This window comes from Oncorhynchus gorbuscha, linkage group LG02, assembly GCF_021184085.1.
Source record: "Oncorhynchus gorbuscha isolate QuinsamMale2020 ecotype Even-year linkage group LG02, OgorEven_v1.0, whole genome shotgun sequence".
Classification (NCBI taxonomy): domain Eukaryota; kingdom Metazoa; phylum Chordata; class Actinopteri; order Salmoniformes; family Salmonidae; genus Oncorhynchus; species Oncorhynchus gorbuscha.
In genome coordinates, this window is record NC_060174.1 from 97,488,158 (window position 1) to 97,509,140 (window position 20,983).

Consider the following 20,983-nt stretch of genomic DNA (forward strand, 5'->3'; position numbering starts at 1 on the left):
GACAGAAAGTTTCTGATTTTTGCAATGTTACGTAGATGGAAAAAAGCTGTCCTCGAAATGGTCTTGATATGTTCTTCAAAAGAGAGATCAGGGTCCAGAGTAACGCTGAGGTCCTTCACAGTTTTATTTGAGACGACTGTACAACCATTAAGATTAATTGTCAGATTCAACAGAAGATCTCTTTGTTTCTTGGGACCTAGAACAAGCATCTCTGTTTTGTCCGAGTTTAATAGTAGAAAGTTTGCAGCCATCCACTTCCTTATGTCTGAAACACATGCTTCTAGCGAGGGCAATTTTGGGGCTTCACCATGTTTCATTGAAATGTACAGCTGTGTGTCATCCGCATAGCAGTGAAAGTTTACATTATGTTTTCGAATAACATCCCCAAGAGGTAAAATATATAGTGAAAACAATAGTGGTCCTAAAACAGAACCTTGAGGAACACCGAAATGTACAGTTGATTTGTCAGAGGACAAACCATTCACAGAGACAAACTGATATCTTTCCGACAGATAAGACCTAAACCAGGCCAGAACATGTCCGTGTAGACCAATTTGGGTTTCCAATCTCTCCAAAAGAATGTGGTGATCGAAAGCATGTCTGACATGTATTGTGGTGCATAATCATGGATTGATTTAAAAACCAATAGAATCTTAAAATGAATTCTAAAACACACAGGCAGCCAGTGCAGAGACTTTAAAACTGGTGTAATATGTGCTCTCTGTCTGGTCTTGGTCAGTACCCGTGCTGCAGCATTCTGTATGTTTTACAGTGCAGAGACCTTAAAACCATTGTAATGTGTGCTTTCTGTCTGGTCTTGGTCAGTACCTGTGCTGCAGCATTCTGTATGTTTTACAGTGCAGAGACCTTAAAACCATTGTAATGTGTGCTTTCTGTCTGGTCTTGGTCAGTACCTGTGCTGCAGCATTCTGTATGTTTTACAGTGCAGAGACCTTAAAACTGGTGTAATATGTGCTCTCTGTCTGGTCTTGGTCAGTACCTGTGCTGCAGCATTCTGTATTTTTTACAGTGCAGAGACCGTAAAACCATTGTAATGTGTGCTTTCTGTCTGGTCTTGGTCAGTACCTGTGCTGCAGCATTCTGTATGTTTTACAGTGCAGAGACCTTAAAACCATTGTAATGTGTGCTCTCTGTCTGGTCTTGGTCAGTACTCGTGCTGCAGCATTCTGTATGTTTTGCAGTTGACCAGTGCTTTCTGCCAAGGGGTTATATCTATATAGAGATGTACATCTCTCACACACACACACAGTTGAAGTTGGAAGTTTACATACACTTAGGTTGGAATCATCAAAAGTCATTTTTCAACCACTCCACAAATTTCTTAACAAACTATAGTTTTGGCAAGTCAGTTTGAACATCTACTTTGCATGACACAAGTCATTTTTACAGCAATAGTTTACAGACAGATTATTTCACACATAACTGTGTCACAATTCCAGTGGGTCAGAAGTTTACATGCACTAATTTGACTGTGCTTTTAAACAGCTTGGAAAATTCCAGAAAATTATGTCATGGCTTTAGAAGCCTCTGATAGGCTAATTGACATAATTTGAGTCAATTGGAGGTGTACCAGTGGCTGTATTTCAAGGCCATATCTTAACTCAGTGCCTCGTTGCTTGACACCATGGGAAAATCAAAAGAATTCAGCCAAGACCTCCACAAGTCTGATTCATCCTTGGGAGCAATTTCCAAACGTCTGAAGGTACCACGTTCATCTGTACAAACAGTACACAAGTATAAACACCATGGGACCACGCGTTCTGTCTCCTATAGATGAATGTACTTTGGTGCGAAAAGTGCAAATCAATCCCAGAACAACAGCAAAGGACTGTGGGAAGATGCTGGAGGAAACGGGTAGAAAAGTATCTATATCCACAGTAAAATGAGTCCCATATCAACATAACCTGAAAGGCTGCTCAGCAAGGAAGAAGCCACTGCTCTAAAACCAACATAAAAAAGCCAGCAGTTTGCAACTGCACATGGAGACAAAGATCATACTTTTTGGAGAAATGTCCTCTGTTCTGATGAACCAAAAATGGAACTGTTTGGCCATAATGGGGTGGCAGGGTAGCCTAGTGGTTAGAGCGTTGGACTAGTAACCGAAAGGTTAACTGCCCCTGAACAGGCAGTTAACCAACTGTTCCTAGGCCATCATTGCAAATAAGATTTTGTTCTTAACTGACTTGCCTTGTGCTTTGCTGCAACTTCACAAAATAGATGGCATCATGAGGAAGAACAATTAAGTGGATATATTGAAGCAACATCTCAAGACATCAGTCAGGAAGTTAAAGCTTGGTCGCAAATGGGTCTTCCGAATGGACAACGACCCCAATCATACTTCCAAAGTTGTGGCAAAATGGCTTAAGGACAACCAAGTCCAGGTATTGGAGTGACCATCACAAAGCCCCGACCTCAATCCTATAGAAAATTTGTGGGCAGAACTTAAAAAGCATGTGCCAGCAAGGAGGCCTACAAACCTGACTCGGTTACACCAGCTCTGTCAGGAGGAATGCGCTAAAATTCACGCAACGTATTGTGGGAAGCTTGTGGATGGCTACCCAAAACTTTTGACCCAAGTTAAACAATTTTAAAGGCAATGCTACCAAACACTAATTGAGTGTATGTTAACTTCTGACCCACTGGGAATGTGATGAAAAAGAAAAGCTGAAATAAATCATTCTACTATTATTCGGACATTTCACATTCTTAAAATAGTGGTCCTAACTGACCGAAGACGGAATTTTGACTAGTATTAAATGTCAGGAATTGTGAGAAACTGAGTTTAAATGTATTTGTCTAAGGTGTATGTAAACCTCTGAATTCAACTATATATTACTACCATTCAAGGTTTGGGGTCCCTTAGACATTTCCTTCAACAGTGAAGAGGCGACACATAGTTCCTCTGTCCAGTGTCTGTGTTCTTTTTGCCCATCTTAATCTTTTGTTTTTATTAGCCAGTCTGAGTTATGGCTTTTCTTTGCAACTCTGCCTAGAAGGCCAGCATCCCGGAGTCGCCTCTTCAGTGTTGACATTGAGACGGGTGTTTTGCGGGTTCTATTTAATGAAGCTGCCAGTTGCGGACTTGTGAGGCATCTGTTTCTCAAACTACACACTCTAATGTACTTTCTCAGTTGTGCACCGGGGCCTCCCACTTTTCTTTCTATTCTGGTTGTAGCCAGTTTGCGCTGTTCCGTGAAAGGCAGTAGTACACAGCGTTGTACGAGATCTTCAGTTTCTTGCATGGAATTATCTTCATTTCTCAGAACAAGAATAGACTGATGAGTTTCAGAACGTTTATTTGTATACATTTTGAGCCTGTAATCAAACCCACAAATGCTGATGTTCCAGATACTCAACTAGTCTAAAGAAGGCCAGTTTTATTGCTGCTGTAAACAGAACAACAGTTTAAAGCTGTGTGAACATAATTGCAAAATGGTTTTCTAATGATCAATTAGCCTTCTTAAAATGATAAACTTGGATTAGCTAACACAACATGCCATTGAAACACAGGAGTGATGGTTGATGATAATGGCCTCTGTACGCCTATGTAGATATTCCATAAAAATATCTGCTGTTTCCAGCTGCAATAGTCATTTACAACATTAACAATGTCTACACTGTATTTTTGACCAATTTTATGTTTTAATGGACAAAAAAAGTGCTTTTCTTTCAAAAGCAAGGACATTTCTAAGCGACCCCAAACTTTTGAATTGTTGTCTTTATGTCTGTGTGTACCGAACCCAAGATCGAATTTGATAAAATGTGATATGTTTTTTCTCTGAATTATGTTCTTCAAGGGTGACACATTTTTGACCTAAATGGGTCCTAAACCAATTTTAGAACCTTTACCTGTCTATCACTGGAACGTTATTCAATTCCCAAAGTGTCACTATGCATAATGCTGATTCTTTTCATGATGGAGAAAAGCTGTCCGGGAGATTTCTTAGAACATGAGGTTGGAAATCACTGTCGGTGTCGGTACACAGTTGTATGAACTTAAATACCACGTCAATGTCTCCAAGGTGCTACCTAAGCCAGTTTACTTGTGTATCTCACACAGTGGTTGCAAGTCTTGCATCAGCTCAACTTAACTTGCCCGACTGAGCAGTCAGTGGCATAAACTCAGAGGGCTTAGCCAGTGAAACGGCATCTTTTAACAGTCATCAATTATTAAGATAGTTCTCTCCAAGAGGAACATACAGGCTGTGGTTTATATGCGGTCTGACCAGTTGGATCACGTCTTTCCCAGTGCAAAATTTCTCTTGTCATCTGGAAACCATGCCAACATTCCCTCAAAGGGAGAAAACTGCTGTTATTTACCTACAGTAGCAGCGATAGATATAATTATAATTTAGATTCCACTAAAAACTTCCTGTTGTCTATACATAAAACCACAAGTTGATAAAGCATTTTACAGTAGGTGTTTATCATGTAGTCATTTGAATGGCATTCGGTGGACACAGCCAATGTTGAGGTTGTACCAGGTATGCCTTCCTCTTAAGTCTATTTACCTAGCTTGTCATCCACATTTGAAGTATTTGTTGATGAGAGGATAAGTAGGGATTTAGGAAAAACCACAAATTAACCTCTATAAACTCCAATGGATCCAATGTTAATACAAGGCCTCAAACACCACTTTTTAAAATCACCTTATGCCTCATAAGACGCCCTTTTACTGTGGAGGCTAGCCAAGGCTGACCGGAACATGGGAACCTCCCTCGGCTGGGGATGGAGTCGTGTGTGTGTGTGTGTGTGTGTGTGTGTGTGTCCACTTATGTACAGTGACTACTTGTAAGTCCTCCATTCATTTTGTTGCTTTAACAATGGTGTTTATAGCACAGAGGTGCATTAATGGGTTGGAGAGGGCCTTTTTTGCAATGGTAACACAAGACCTAGTCTGTGTTACTCATTTGTCAGGGGATTATGTAACAGTGAGAGATGTATGCTGTTGATGAACAGTGACAAGCCATCTGAGTGCCTTGGATAAAGAAACATGCACGTGCGCGCGAACACACTTCCTCAAATTTGAGGTGCTCTCAGAATCCCTTAAACAACGTCGGTATGTTAAAGTTACTGTACCCCATCAACCCTCAAGCCATGTGGACTATGATCAAAACACCTTTCTACTCTGGCTTTATTGTGCTCGGCCCCCTTGTCTTGCATGACTCGTTCATAAGTAGCCTTTGACAGTGCAGATGCACGGGATTGTTATCAGTGGGCTTTTTTCTAATCTGTTTCTGCCTTTCCTCAGTTCTTGCTGTTTCACCTTGGCGGTGATGGTATTTGGTTTATGTTACAGTGACAGTCTGTTATCGCATCCATCGCTAAACACACTGACTAGTGCTGTTCTGTACGGCCACGGTGAGAATCGCCTATAGCGACACGAGGCATTGTAGAGTGATTAAGAGGGCTTTCAACACAGATGTCAGAGACAGGAGTGTACGACTAGAAAGGGAGCTGTTGGTTAATCTCCTGGTGACTGGGCAGCGTCAGGCGTCTGCTGCTGACATGTGCTGTCCTTTTTATTGTATAGGTTATCTGAGTTCCAAGAGGCCTTACTGCCTACAACTCCTGTCTCGCTCTTTTCTCTAGATTTCAGACATTCTCTCAGGGCCATTACAGCAGAGAGAGACCAGTGTATCTCAGTAAGATTGAAGGCAGCTCGGCTACTACCTGTCACTTCTCTGGGCCTTCCCACTCGTCTCCTCTCAGCCCCCCTCCATTTAATCCATCTTCTCTTTCTTTACCCCGCTTCCTTTTCTCTGGGAAGCTTCTGAAGTGATCACAGTAAAAGTCAAACAATGGCTACTAACATATGCCTGTGACTTTAAAGTGCGTCATGTTGCTGGTTCTCTAGAAAATGTGACTTTCCATGGAATCCCTCTTAGGAAGTTTACATTTAGTTTGTATTTCACAATACTGACTATTTTCCTCTTTGTCCACACAGATCATGATTGAGTTCTGCCCCGGAGGAGCCGTGGATGCAACGATGTTAGGTACGGCGACGTTGTGGGGTCCGGAATTATTGGATCCCTTGATAAAGATGAGCAAAAAATAATTCAAATTCTGAGCTATGTTGTATGCTAAATTGGAAGCAAAATAGCCCCATAACATGAAAGATCCACCACCATATTTTGTAGGTATTTTCTGCACATGCATTGTTCTTTCGACAGGCCAACGTGGAGCTGACGAGGGCAGTCCATAAGCGCAGACAAAAGATATCAAGGATCCAGAAAGATTCTGTATGGAGGAATTTTCTAAGATCCCTCCTATTATGTTCTCCAATCTCATAACACATTTTAGAAAAAGGCTGTGTCATTATCCTCGCAATGCAAGAGGAGGGTGCTGAAGTATTTATAAACAGGGGATCCAATTATTTTTCTTTCATATATTTTAGAGATTTTTATTACTTGTATTAGTATAAAATAATATACTTGTTCTCCCCAAAAATGCATACAATATAGGTCAGTATTTATGTTATTTTATGCAGTATTTTTTACTCATCTTTATCAAGGGTGTCAATAATTCCAGACCCCACAGTACTGTAGACAGCGTGGTGCTTCATGGGTATGTGCTCTCTCCCTTAGAACATTGCTTTCATAATCTTCCTGCCTCTCCCATTTGATGTTTCAGATTCTATACCTCAGGCCATAGCTGCAACTGCCAAGGCATTGTTGCTCTTAAGAATATTGCTTTATTATAAAATAATTGGCGAACAAGGCCAAGTGACGTCACGCTGTAATGGATCTGCTATTGTTGCAAAACACTAAGCGCAGATGGAGAGGAGACCCCTGGTAGTTTCCATGTAAAAGGACCGATGAGCACCGACACGTTAACTTCATATGAGCATGTTGAACTGGGTGTCAAATTAAATCGAAGAGTCTATATTTTTGAGAAATTAAGGCATATATATATACATTTTCAACTATTTTCCATCCTAAAAGTCTGGAATAATGATTTATGTTCAAACTGTTGGAGAAGGGGTCTTAGAAAACATCATCTACCAGAAAAAGTCTTGAGTTATTAGAAATACATCAACTAGAGCTGTCAAATGACAGATATTTAAGTTAGTTATTGGTATTAGTTAATCGTTACCAAATCGGTAATGGAATTTCAGAAAAATCAGTAATGAAATGTCTGCAATTGATTTGGCTGCAATGGGGAAATCATAGTATTCACAAACAGTTGGGTCCACAAGTTTAGATGGCACAGTAAATAGTCTAATGTACTGTTCAGTAGATCTGAGTACACAATTTACTGTACTGAACTATAACCTACTCTACTGAACTCTGCTCTACTGTACTGTGGAGTTTCCCTCCAGCTTCTACTACAGCAGTCGCTGGCCCCAAATACAGCTAACCAAACACAGAAAGAATCGAGATCACATGCTAAAGCAGGCTAATGTTTTCTCAAAGTCAATTGACACTCTCGGCTCTCAAGGGGCAGTGACCTCTTAAGACTTCCTATATCTTGTACTGGCAGAAGCCCGATCTGATACTCAGGTGACCCAATAAACCACCTTGCCTTCGAGGGAGTTCTGACTTGTTACCAGTAAAAATGGGTTGTACCATTTTTCTCTTGAGGGGATTTAAAGTAAAACTTTTGTTGATGTGTAAAGTGATGTCTGTTACCCTAACCGGTGTCCTTGCCTCTTTCTGGTCTGCAGAGCTGGACCGGGGCCTGATAGAGCCCCAGATACAGGTCATCTGTAAACAGATGCTGGAGGCCCTGGTCTACCTGCACAGCATCAAGATCATCCACAGAGACTTGAAGGCCGGGAACATCCTTCTTACACTGGAGGGAGACATCAAGCTAGGTGAGTCTCTATATTCTCCCTCCACATTGTTTTACCCATAGAATGTATTCTTCTAGAATATGGAGACCTCTAGAATGCTAGAACCAGTGTTCTACTTATTGGGTCTAACCATCCCCCTTAATGTTCCTCTGTTATCCACAGTCTTAAACTATTTGGATTAATTCTCCAGTAAGCAACAACGACTTCTCATTGGACATTGTATATTGGTCACGGTTGTCTTTGGAAAAAGTGGCTGTTATCTTGTTGGAAAGCAGAGCGTGATGGGAATGTTCACATAAATCGACCCAGTTAGAAAAAGTCCTTCCCTGAGTCATCTCGGAAGAATCAGATGTGAGATATGTTGGAATGCGGCATTCTGAAATTCTTTCTCCATGTGATTTATAGATAGTATTCTGTTGTTTCAATATCCCTGAAGTTCTGTGTGCTGAGGATTTGGGTCCAAAAGGTCTATCAGATTTTTGTTGAATCGCCACTTGCCAAACTATACGGCTGCTTTGTGGAGCCTATAATAGCTTTATAAATGTCAGTCTGAGAGAAAGGGAGGAGCAGGGAAGAGAGCAGGACTGTACTCGAAAGGGCTGCCTGATAACGCCCGTGAACTTTTAAGGACCCCCTGGGAATTCTCCGGCTGTCAGTGACTTCCAACCCACTGACTTCCAACTTCAGACAGTCTGACTGATTTGTCATGTTACATGGCCCTCTTCAGTGCCTCACATAGTTTCACTAGGACAGACTCTGGAGCTTTGTTTTAATGACTGGGAGAGCCTCTAATGGAAAGTTGCCCAAATAAGACCGACGTGTACAGTACAGTTCTCATGGTCTGTCATTTTGCTCCATAATGTATAATGTAGAATTTGGATCTGCTCCTCAGGAACGGACAACAGATCCTCTTGCTGTCTGGGGAAAGTGGAGTATTTTCATGCTAGATCATAGGGTTGTCCCATTCTCAAATCAAATCAACCATCACTGAAAAGGCATTGGCCCCTAAAGAATTCCTCAAGGCCTAACAGAAATCAGACACTATACTTACCAAAGGGAAGTCTGAAGTCTCAGTTAAAAGGTCAAATATGACAAAAAAATGTATTTAACCTTTGTTTTAACTGGGCAAGTCAGTTAAGAACATATTCTTATTTACAATGACGGTCTAGGAACAGTGGGTTAACGATCTTGTTCTGCCCCCGAACGACAGATTTTTACCTTATCAGCTCCGAGTTTCGATCTAGCAACCTTTCGTTTTACTGGCCCAACTCTCTAACCCCTATGCTACCTGCTGCCCCAGGTAGCCTAGGCCGTCATTGTTAATTGTTAATTTGTTTTTAATTGTCTTGCTTAGTAAATAAAAGTGGTGGTAGTAGTAGTATAAAAGACTACAATCTGAACTCTAGACTTAACATTGCCCTGGTCTCATCCCAGGCGGTCTCTGGTAATATCCTGAGGAAGACTCATGTGTTGCTAAAGCAGAAATAACATCTCTGTAAGTGCTGGATCATGTTTTGGGAAATGGAAAGGCCGTTTGGGATGTTATACCCTGTGCTGTAAATTTAATCAGTCAGCTTTGCGTCTTGTCTCTGTCATGGCAGTTTTACGGTGTAGAAACACACATTCCTCCCCTGGAAGAAGAAATTAGGTTATAACACTGGCCTGTCAATCATTCTCTTTACCAAGAAATGGAATTCTGAAAAACATTTGAACTGTTCTGTTTTCTTTCTGTCTCAATGCTTGTAGCGGATTTTGGCGTGTCAGCGCAAAATACCAAAACTCTGCAAAGAAGGGACTCTTTTATAGGAACACCATACTGGTGAGTACATACACATGAAAACAAAGGGGAATGACAATGGGTGTCGACACTGCCAGTGATTGTGTCCAAAATGGCACCTTTTATTGGTCTCCGGTCAAAATGTAACGCACTATGTAGGGAATAGGGTGCCATTTGGGACGCACATGTCTTTAATGGGATTATTGTTGTACTGCATGACTGGATGTCAAACATCTTCTTGCTACTACCCATGCTACCTATTAAACCAGTTCTATGTTCTGCTTGATATCATAATGCATAATAGCATTCCTTACAGTAGTGCCCACTGCTCACTCAGTGTGGTTTGATCATAGCCTTACAAGGCCCTTGGAAAAGTTCTTATGTCTTAGTTTGATACTGGACCTTGTGCTTTAGCTGGGCCTGGCTAGTTTGCCAATAAGCATGGTTCGGTTGAAGTTAACTATTGACCAGACCAGGTTATCCAATGTCGATTGGGATAGCTTCTCACCCTGTTCGATAGCGTCATAAATGAGATACAGATGGAATTTCATTGTGTATTCTGCTGTGAATTTGAAGCTTATTTAAAAAATAAGATTAATTTAACCTTTATTTAACTAGGCAGGTCAGTTAAGAACAAATTCTTACTTACAATGACGGCCTACCAAAAGGAATCCTGTGGAGATGGGCTGGGATTAAAAATAAAATATAAATATAGGACAAAACACACATCACGACAAGAGGGACAACGCAATAGAGACCGAAGACCACAACCTAGCAAGGCAGCAACACATGGCAACACAACATGGTAGCAGCACAAAACATGGTACAAACATTATTGGGCACAGACAACAGCACAAAGGGCAAGAAGTTAGCGACAAGAATATATCACGCAAAGCAGCCACAATTGTCATTAAGAGTGTCCATGATTGAGTCTTTGAATGAAGAGATTTGAGATAAAACTGTCTAGTTTGAGTGTTTTTTGCAGCTCATTCCAGTCACTAGCTGCAGCAAATGGAAAAGACGGGCGACCCAGGGATGTGTGTTCTTTGGGGACCTTTAACAGAATGTGACTGGCAGAACGGGTGTTGTATGTGGACTACCTCAAGCTTTAAACACTCAGAGGTAGTAATCACACCTGTGTAGAGTGGGGCATTCTTTTTACTAAACCTCATGACCTTAGTTTTGGAGGTGTTCAGAACACGTTTAAGGGTAGAGAAAGCTTGTTGGACATTTAGAAAGCTTTGTAGAGCGTTTAACACATAATCTGGGGAGGGGCTAGCTGAGTATAAGACTCATCTGCATATAAATGGATGAGAGTACTTCCTACTGCCTGAGCTATGTTGTTGATGTAAATTGAGAAGAGCGTGGGGCCTAGGATTGAGCTTTGGGGTACTCCCTTGGTGACAGGCAGTGGCTGAGATGGCAGATTTTCTGACTTTATACACTGCACTCTTTGAGAGAGGTTGTTAACAAACCAGGCCAAAGACCCTTCAGAGACACCAATACTCCTTAGCCGGCCCAGAAGAATGGAATGGTCTGTATCAAAAGCTTTGGCCAAGTCAATAAAAATAGCAGCACAACATTGTTTAGAATCAAGGGGAATGGTGACATCATTGAAGACCTTTATGGTTGCAGTGACACATCCGTAACCTGAGCGGAAACCAGATTGCCGTGAGAATACTACAGACATCAAGAAAACCAGTCAGTTGATTATTTTTCCAACACTTGATAAACAGGGCAAAATAGAAATATGCCTATAACAGTTAACAGTGTACCATTTCTTTATGGAACGTGTCACTTTTGATCGTAAGCAAACACTGCATACCCCTCTCTAGAGCTCAGATAAAGTACGTTATTATGCCTACTATCCACTTGGTCAGTAAACATAGCTCAATCGAAAGTGTGTTGACATGCAAATATTGGCCGTGAGCTTGGAATGTGAACTATTTACAACTGTGTACAAGTATTTACAACTTTTGCAATATGCCAACAGCAATAAATGCGAGGGACGTTTCAGATGAATCATATGAAACCTAAACATTAACTTCAATCTTTTTTTTGTCTTAAAACGCCAGAGGGTATTTGTCCACCATATTAGAGATCCTCTATTGTACTATGTTGTATTCTAGGATGGCTCCTGAGGTGGTGATGTGTGAGACCATGAAGGACGCTCCGTATGACTACAAGGCTGACATCTGGTCCCTGGGCATCACCCTGATCGAACTGGCCCAGATCGAGCCCCCGCATCATGAACTCAACCCCATGAGGGTCCTGCTGAAGATAGCCAAGTCTGAGCCCCCTACCCTGGAGCAACCCAGCAAGTGGTGAGAGGAGAGGAGGGGCCAGAGAGGTCTACGGGTCTACATCTGTCCTTTAAACTAAGCCGGTGAACACAGCAATATGAGTGTGTAAAGCTGTAGCTTTTCTAATCCGTTTTTATGAGGCGGTGTGTTCCATTGCTCAGCAGATGCGAGGGCTCGGGCCTTTTCCCCCACTCCCCAGGTGCTGAGAGCTCTCTCCAGATGAGAAGAGCATTGCTAGTGAAAGCTTTATTTGTCGAAAGAAATATAGCCGTGATTAAAGTAATGATTACCCACCTTGCAGAGCTGTGCAGCCAACTGTGTACCACATTCCTGAATCTGTTCCGTTCTAGCCTCACTGTGTCATTAAGTTATCTAGTGAAAATATCACCACCACCCCATCAGTCCTTCTCCCTTCTTTGATGAATGTTCCCGGCATTCTGTGTGTTTAAGGTCACGGGAGTTTAAGGATTTCCTGAAAAAGTCGTTGGATAAGAATCCAGAGAGTCGTCCAGACGCCGCACAGCTCTTGGAGGTAAGCGAGCCTCAGACACACTATATATACTGTTGTATACCTTGCTCTGATGTATGAGGACGTTCTCCCTCTGTCTTGTTCTCACTCTTCACAAGTCTACTATCTTAACCTCCCAAGACATCAGCTGTTTCAGACACAAGAGGTGGTGACATGATACGATAGGCAAATGAGCAGTACCATAAAGAGGGCATTGGGTAGATGGAGAGTGCGGAAGAGAGGGCAAGAGAGAACGTGGAAATAGACGAGGTGTCTATTAAAATGCAGGAGCCACAGCTTCCTGTCTGGGTTCCACAGCAGAGGGTAATGCTAGCAACTTGCATTCCTGTTTCAACGAATGGCGCTTTGGGATTTCTCCTTATTCTCTCCACCCTTTGCCAATTACAGAGCCCAAAGCCTGCTGGAAGTTTAGAGGGAGATGGGAGTGGTCGTGTTCAGTGCTGCACGGAAGGTTTTGATCGCTATCATATTTATGTTTCTAGCCCAGTTAGATGGCATTGATGGCAATAAACCCATTGAACAGCATTCATCCGCACCATCTGTGACTCATGACATAGATCAGGGATCATCAACTAGATTCAGCCACGGGAGAAGTGGATGGTCAGGGGGCCAGAACATAATTACAAATAATTTGTCAACTGAAAATTGACCGCCAGGACAGATAAGATTTGACTAAAACATAATAATTTCAAACCTTTCTTACATTTATATACAATCGCATATCTATCTAAAAACATTTTTGCTCAGCAAATTTGGGGGGCTAAATGAATTCACCCGCAGGCCGCCAGTTGGCAAACCCTGACATACATTGTGACAGGGGGAGGAGGCCTTGGGGTTACTTCGTGTTGTGGATCACTAATTAATAGACAGACTGGAAATCTAATTAGAGGGCAGTTTAATTACATCCATTATTCCAGTGAAAACTTGGATGATGTCCATGTGCTATATATTATGTCAGGGGACAAACATAAGTCTAGTCAATGTGACTGTAGCTCTCCTCTCTCCCCTTCTCTGTTATGGCATGTTATCACAGCACCATAGTGCCCTCCAAGCTCATCACTAAGCTAAGGACCCTGGGACTGAACTCCTCCCTCTGCAACTGGATTTTGGACATCCTTACGGGTCGCCCCTAGGTGGTGAGTGTAGGCAACAACCCATCTGTCACGCTGACCCTCAACATGGGGGCCTCTCAGAGGTCCGTGCATAGTCCCCTCCTGTACTCCCAGTTCACCTACAACTCCAACATCATTCAATTTGCTGATGACACGATGGTGGCAGGCCTGATCACCGATGACGATGAGACAGCCTATAGTTTATCAAGAAAACGTCACAATAGCGTTCGACTTGTCTGCTCCCAAAAACGTTTTCGACATGCATCTGTAAAATGATAGTCTAGAAACTAAAGCTTTGGTTGTCTTCCTCTCAGGCTTCTATGTCTTCTCCCTGGACCTCCTAAATTGGCTCGTTGTCAGGTTCAAAAAGCCTCAAATTTGCCCGGGTGGCCACCAATCTTTCAACCCTTGTATTGGTCAGCCTGTTGCGTGCTTTGGTGTGTGTGTGTTCCCAAACAGGGACCAGGCAGCTGATGTTGGTGGGATTTGGAGGATGATTGAGGCAACTGGGTAGAGATCCTGAGATCCACAAAGTCCCTTCCACCAGGTGGCTGATGATATACGTTGGCACGACTGCCATATTGCATCTCCATCCCAAAGCTCTTGCTTGGAAATATACTTCACCAGACTGTCAAGAACCTTCCCCTCATCCAGGCCAAGGTGGCGAGACACTGTAGTGATGACACCATAGGCCTTGTTGATGCGCTTCACCAGACAGGATGCTCTTGTCAGCATACTTGGGTTCCAACATGTACGCTGCAGCGTGTATGGGCTTCAGGCCGAAGTCTTCACGCTTTTTGATGTATTTCAGAACTGAAGTTTCCTCTGCTTGGAGCAACAGTGAAGTGGGCAGCGCAGTACGGATTTCTTCTCTTACATTTGCAAGCAGTCTGAACATCAGACAGGATGTCTCCCTCAATCTGTGCAATGGCTACTGCTATAGGTTTCATGAGTTTCAGGCTGCTTACCACTCTTTCCCAAAATACATAATCCAGGAAGATCCTCTTGATGGGGCTGTCCATATTGGCAGACTGTGATATTGCCATTTCTTGGAGAGACTCCTCCCTTCCAGGAGACTGTCAAACATCATGACAACACCACCCCAATGGGTGTTGCTGGGCACCTTCAATGTGGTGCTCTTATTCTTCTCACTTTGCTTTGTGAGGTAGATTGCTGCTATAACTTGATGGCCCTTCACATACCTACCCATTTCCTTGGCTCTCTTGTAGTGTATCCATTGTTTTCAGTGCCATGATGTCCTTGAGGAGCAGATTCAATGCATAAGCAGCACAGCCAATGGGTGTGATGTGAGGGTAGGACTCCTCCACTTTAGACCAAGCAGCCTTCATGTTCGCAGCATTGTCTGTCACCAGTGCAAATACCTTCTGTCCAAGGTCATTTATGACTGCCTTCAGCTCATCTGCAATGTAGAGACCGGTGTGTCTGTTGTCCCTTGTGTCTGTGCTCTTGTAGAATACTGGTTGAGGGGTGGAGATGATGTAGTTAATTATTCCTTGCCCACGAACATTCAACCACCCATCAGAGATGATTGCAATAGTCTGCTTTCTCTATGATTTTCTTGACCTTCACTTGAACTCTGCATTCAGCAAATGAGTAGATAAAGCATGTCTGGTTGGAGGAGTGCATGTTGGGCGAAAAACATTCAGAAATCTCTTCCAATACACATTGCCTGTGAGCTTGAAAGGTCAACCAGTTGCATACATAGCTCGAGCAAGACATTCATCAGCATTTCGCTGACTACGTTCCTCCATTGTCAAAAAAACTTCTGATTCATGAGCTGTTGCTGTTTATAAGGTGTCTGATTCCTCATTTTCATCTCGAATAGAAGTAGAGGGACTTTTGTCAGAGGTTGTGAGCGCTGAGGGAACTTTATACACTTGGCCAGATGATTCTGCATCTTTGTTGCATTCTTCACATGATTTGGTACAGTATTTCTAATTTACACCACTTTTCCTTCTACATTAGCTGCAGTGAAATGTCTCCACAACATCAGATAGTACCCGTGGCATTTTCCTGTAAAGATTAGAAAAAAGGAGGTAAAAGACCCCAAATACAATTCCATGTACAGATAAATAGTTAAGCAGTTAGATTAAACACCTTTGTGAGATAAGATGCATGTTTTAAAATGAAACATGTATGGAAACGGGAATTAACACTAGCAGAAATTGTTAACAAGTTAGAAATTATTTAAACACTGTAGGCTACTATTTACTAGTTAACAAAAAAATAATGTATGTCGTATAAAATATATTCACCCCAGCCAGTATTGTAATGAAAACCAGAAAGCATGTAGTCCTTGGCTCGGACAGTGTAGTAGTGCAGGCTCAATAGCATCTCATTAGTGTGCAAGATCTTGAGAATCAACTGTACATGTGATGGAAGAATGCACTGTGCATGCAGAGGGTTGCAATTCCATGGAATTGGGGATATATGAACCAAAATATGCCACAAGACCTAGAATTGCCTTCTGTATCCCACTAAAAAGGTTCACTGTTATAAGTTTTTTTAAATGATGAAATTAAACAAAATTCCAAGCCTTACCTTCCCGTGGAAAAATATCTTGAAATTTCCCGTGAAGTTTCCAACCCTAGTCAGAACTGCACATTTGTAATTATTTCACATTTAGCTCCATCATCAGAGTTATAGGGCAATCAGTAAACCTCAATTTATCATGCATTTTCAGATATGTGAGGGTAGCTAGCTAGCAAATGCTCATTTAGTTTGCTTCATCAGGGATTAGGCGTTTGGAAAGGGCTCGACATCTTCTGGTAAAGTTCAGTCAGACTTCTGTCATCACTATTATAGATGGCAAGCAAATCAAACAAAATGTGGATATAGTCATCCCTTGTTAACATCTATGGGATCGTTGTCCCCTTCACCAGACGGTTGAGCTAACCTGAGCTAATGTGATTAGCATGACATTATAAGTAACAAGATAATTTCCCAGGACATAGACATATCTGATATGTGCAGAAAGCTGCAATTCTTGTTAATCTAACTGCACTGTCCAATTTACAGTAGCTATTACAGTGAAATAATGCCATGTTATTGTTTGAGGAGAGTGCACAGTTGTGTACTTAAATGTATCAAAAAAACAATTGGGCACATTTGGGCAGACTTTATACAACATTTTGAACTGTAATGCAATTGTTCATTGGATCAGTCTACTAGCGAGTACATTTTTTGAATTGAATCTTTATTTATCTACGCAAATCAGTTAAGAACATATTCTTATTTACAATGACTGCCTACCCCGGCCAAACACTAACCCGGACTACAGTGGGCCAATTGTGCGCCACCCTATTGCACTCCCAATCACGGCCGGTTGTGATACAGCCTTGAGTCGAACCAGGGTCTGTAGTGACACCTCTAGCACTGAGATGCAGTGCCTTAGACCGTTGCACCACTTGGGAGCCCCCAATTTGATTGACATGGTCAATCAATCAATGTAGCTTATCATATCTGTCTGCAGCAATCATGGTTAAATACTATTTAACAATGTTGAAAAGGGGATGATGTAGGCTAACTTCACTAGTTAGGCCTACGTTGGTTGGAGAAAACAGTACATTAGGTCTACTTACCATTATGTTTAGCCAACTGTACAAAGTTTCTACCGGTAGCTTGTAAAGTAAACATTATCAGCTATATATGTAGGGTCTTAATTTGATCACCCTTTATTGCTGAGGGTTTTAATGCCCTTAAGGAAATGCAAACTAGTGTATTCATTTCCACTTTAAAAGTAATTTCCACTTTAAAATGTCAACCTCTACAAAAGAAATCCATGAATTATAACCACATAACAATTCACATTTCTTGTTGCTGAAGGATTATTTTCCTGCTGTAGCAAACTGGCTCAAACAGTAACATTACATGGGCAAATGGGCCCTTCTGCTGCTTAATTCCCCCATGAAGGATGTGGAAATGAACATTAACCACTCATAATTACTAGTCAGGTATAGTTCACTTATTTTATCACTCAAATATCCAATTAATGTTGGCTACTGTCACGTTACTGAAATGACATGATCAATTGATGTTTACTGATCATTAAAATCATGCATTTTACTTTGCTGCATATAACGCTGATGGAGTTGTTTTGCATGGAATAATCGAAAATGTAAAGTTCTGACTTTGCTCTTCAAGAGGTGGTGATATTAGAACTAAATAATTCAAATGTAATTAACAATCCCTTGAAAACAGCACACAGTTGTCAGTGGCAAATCGAACGCTCTGGACCAAAAAGATTTGGCATGGGCCCTCAGATCCTCAAAATATTATTCAGCTGCACCATTGAGATTATATTGAGTGGCTACCTCACAGCTTGGTATGGCAGCAGCTTGGCATCCGACAGTAAGAAGCCACAGAAGGTTGTGCGTATGGCCCAGTACATCACTTTGGCTGAGGTCCTTGCCATCCAGGACCTCCTATACCAGGCAGTGTCAGAGGAAGGCCCTAATTTCTCAGACTCCAGCCACCCAAGTCATAAACTGTTCTCTCTGCTACTGCACAGCAAGCAGTACCAGAGAGCCAAGTCTGGGACCAAAAGGCTCCTGAACAGCTTCTACCCCCAAGCCATAAGACAGCTGAACAGTTAAATGTCTACCCTGACTATTTATATTGACCCCCTTTTTATTTGCACTGACTCTCTTGTACTGGCTCTATGCACACTTACTGGACTCGACCCACACACTCACACATACTACACTGACTCTCTTGTACTGGCTCTATGCACACTTACTGGACTCTACCCACACACTCACACATACTACACTGACTCTCTTGTACTGGCTCTATGCACACTTACTGGACTCGACCCACACACTCACACATACTACACTGACTCTCTTGTACTGGCTCTATGCACACTTACTGGACTCTACCCACACACTCACACACATACTCTCTTGTACTACACTGACTCTACTTGTACTGGCTCTATGCACACTTACTGGACTCACACTACATACTACACTGACTCTCTTGTACACACACACACAACAGACTCACACGTGCTTATTGACACCACACACACCCAGAGACACACTTTCACACTCTTCACATATGCTGTTGCTACTCTGTTTATCTATCCTGATTGCCTAGTCACTTTTACCCCAACATGCATCAAATGTTATTGGTCACATACACATGGTTAGCAGATGTTAATACGGGTGTAGTGAAATGTTGTGTTTCTAGTTACGACAGTGCAGTACTTATTACCTCAACTACCTTGTCCCCTGCACATTGACTCTGAACTGGTACTCATTTTATAGTCTCTTTATTCTTGTTTTATTCTTACTTTTTATTTGTATATTATTTAGATTTCTTACTTTTGAACTGCATTGTTGGGAAAGGTTCTCGTAAGTATTGTATTCGGCGCATATGACATAACGATTTGATGTCCATGGTCACCTCATCTCATATGAGGAATGTTGTATACATGTTGTCTACACAACCACATAATATATAATATAATAATAATAATATAATAATATAATAATAATAATAATATATAATAATATAATATATAATATAATATATATATGATAAATAATGAAGAAGTATCTTGATGAAGTATCTTAACTCCCCACGGCCGTGATGGTGGATCTTGTGGGGACCATCTTGGCCTAACCACAGATCTAGGATCAGATTACCCATGCCCAAATTCTAACTGGACCAGCAGTTGGGAGTAACTTCAGCCATTCTGTGCCTCTACCTCTGGACCATTTGGTTGACAATGAAGCATTTGACACACCATGGCCCATCAGCAGTCCAGGCCAGGCCTGGGTGAGGGAGGCTACAGCGGTGAGGCACTCCCCTGTAGCCGTTTGCTTTCTTCACCCATTGAACGTTGGCTTAGTGTAGCGCTGGTTGTCTGGGCTCAGATGTCATAGTAAACATGTTGAAGCCGGAGGGGCAGAGTCTACCATAGTAGGAGTGTTGGTATAGGATCAGCTTTGCTTTTTAGATCATAATGAATAAGATTACATGGACCAGGGGAGGGCTGATCCTAGATCAGCACTCCTACTCCGAGGTGCTGGGTCTCAGAGAGGGGCTGCAGTGTAAAAGGACTCACTGTTCAGCTCAGCAGAAACCAAGCTTGTGGTTTTTATAATAGTTACAGAGGGGTAGCTTCTACCGTGTACCCAGGAAGTGATGTGTTTTAGAATGTCTTATCATTTCTCTTGGATTTCCAGTGAGCGAAGTCTATAATCTTCACATCATCTTAGTGATGTGTTTTAAAATGCTTCTCACTGTTTTATTTGATACCCTAGACACTGCTGTGTGGTGTTCAAGTACAGCACTTTGCCTGGCGTTCTCCTGTCACCTGTTTGATAGCTGGCACTCTGTTCTCCCCTGACTCATTGCTGACTTGATTCATTTTCTGTCATTGGAGAAGTTAAAAGCTATTGCTAATGCTACCACACAGATTCAGGCAGCCCAGAGTGTCCCTTTGCGCCTCAGCCAGTCTCCTCTCACATGCCCACCTACACCAGCTGGGCCAATTAAATTACCTGTGGTGCAAATCACCTGAATAATGGATTACCTTTCTCTTTTATCTTCTCTGGGCTACCTGAACCTTTTCACAGCCTTGTTTGTGGCTGTCAAATGATCCCCTCTTAAGCCAGCTCATATTCATTCACTCTAATTAAATTATTCTCTTTTTAGCTCTGTCTAATCTAGGAACTTGGTATCATAATCACATGTGGATTTGGGGTAATAAACTCTTCATTGTTTCTTCAGGGTGAGCTCATACCCTGGTCTCTGGTATTCTTGCCATGGGTCGATGCAGGTGGCACATTAAGTTTCTCCCTTCAGTGAAAGTTCCTCTTTGCTTTCTATGCCCCCGGTCACTGTTCTATGTTCTTGGGTTGTAACATGGTTGTCCTGACTCCCTCTTGCCTCTGCCCCCCCCCCAGCACCCCTTTGTCTGCTCGGTGAAGACTAACAGACCCCTGCAAGAGCTGGTTGCTGAGGCGAAGGCTGAAGTCATGGAGGAAATTGAGGACAATAGAGAGGAAGGAGAGGAGGATGACACTGCTGAGCTCACAGTCCCAGTGGTAAGACTTTTACTGCCAACTCTCTACTGTGTCTTCATCATCTCCCTCTTTATCGTTTGTGTGAGAGAGAGAGAGATTAACGATCTCAAATAACAATTTTATTGGTCACATACACAAATTGTTGCAAAATGCTTGTTTCATACTAGCCTTATACAATAGATCTCAAAGTTGTTTGGCTTATTCAACCAATAATGAATCTCATTACCAATCATAATGGGAGGGAAATCAAAGGAGGGTGTGTGTGTAGCAATGTCATCTTAATGTCTACGTACAATAACGGCTGTATAGAATTACAGTACATCAACTTTTGACAGTTTCTATGTATGCTGACTTCAGAATGTTTCTGCTAGCACGCCCTAAACCCCAC

At 42.0% G+C, this 20,983-nt stretch overlaps 1 protein-coding gene across 1 annotated transcript in view; it reads left to right on the top strand.

Annotated features, from left to right (window-relative positions):
• Positions 1-20,983, top strand: part of stk10 (serine/threonine kinase 10) — a 56,735-nt gene that overhangs the window by 21,335 nt on the left and 14,417 nt on the right. Inside the window, exons 3-8 of the mRNA XM_046328533.1 lie at positions 5,969-6,017; positions 7,688-7,837; positions 9,563-9,635; positions 11,723-11,917; positions 12,347-12,428; positions 20,476-20,616. Coding sequence (XP_046184489.1) covers positions 5,969-6,017; positions 7,688-7,837; positions 9,563-9,635; positions 11,723-11,917; positions 12,347-12,428; positions 20,476-20,616 — 690 coding nt within the window. The remainder of the gene's footprint in view (positions 1-5,968; positions 6,018-7,687; positions 7,838-9,562; positions 9,636-11,722; positions 11,918-12,346; positions 12,429-20,475; positions 20,617-20,983) is intronic.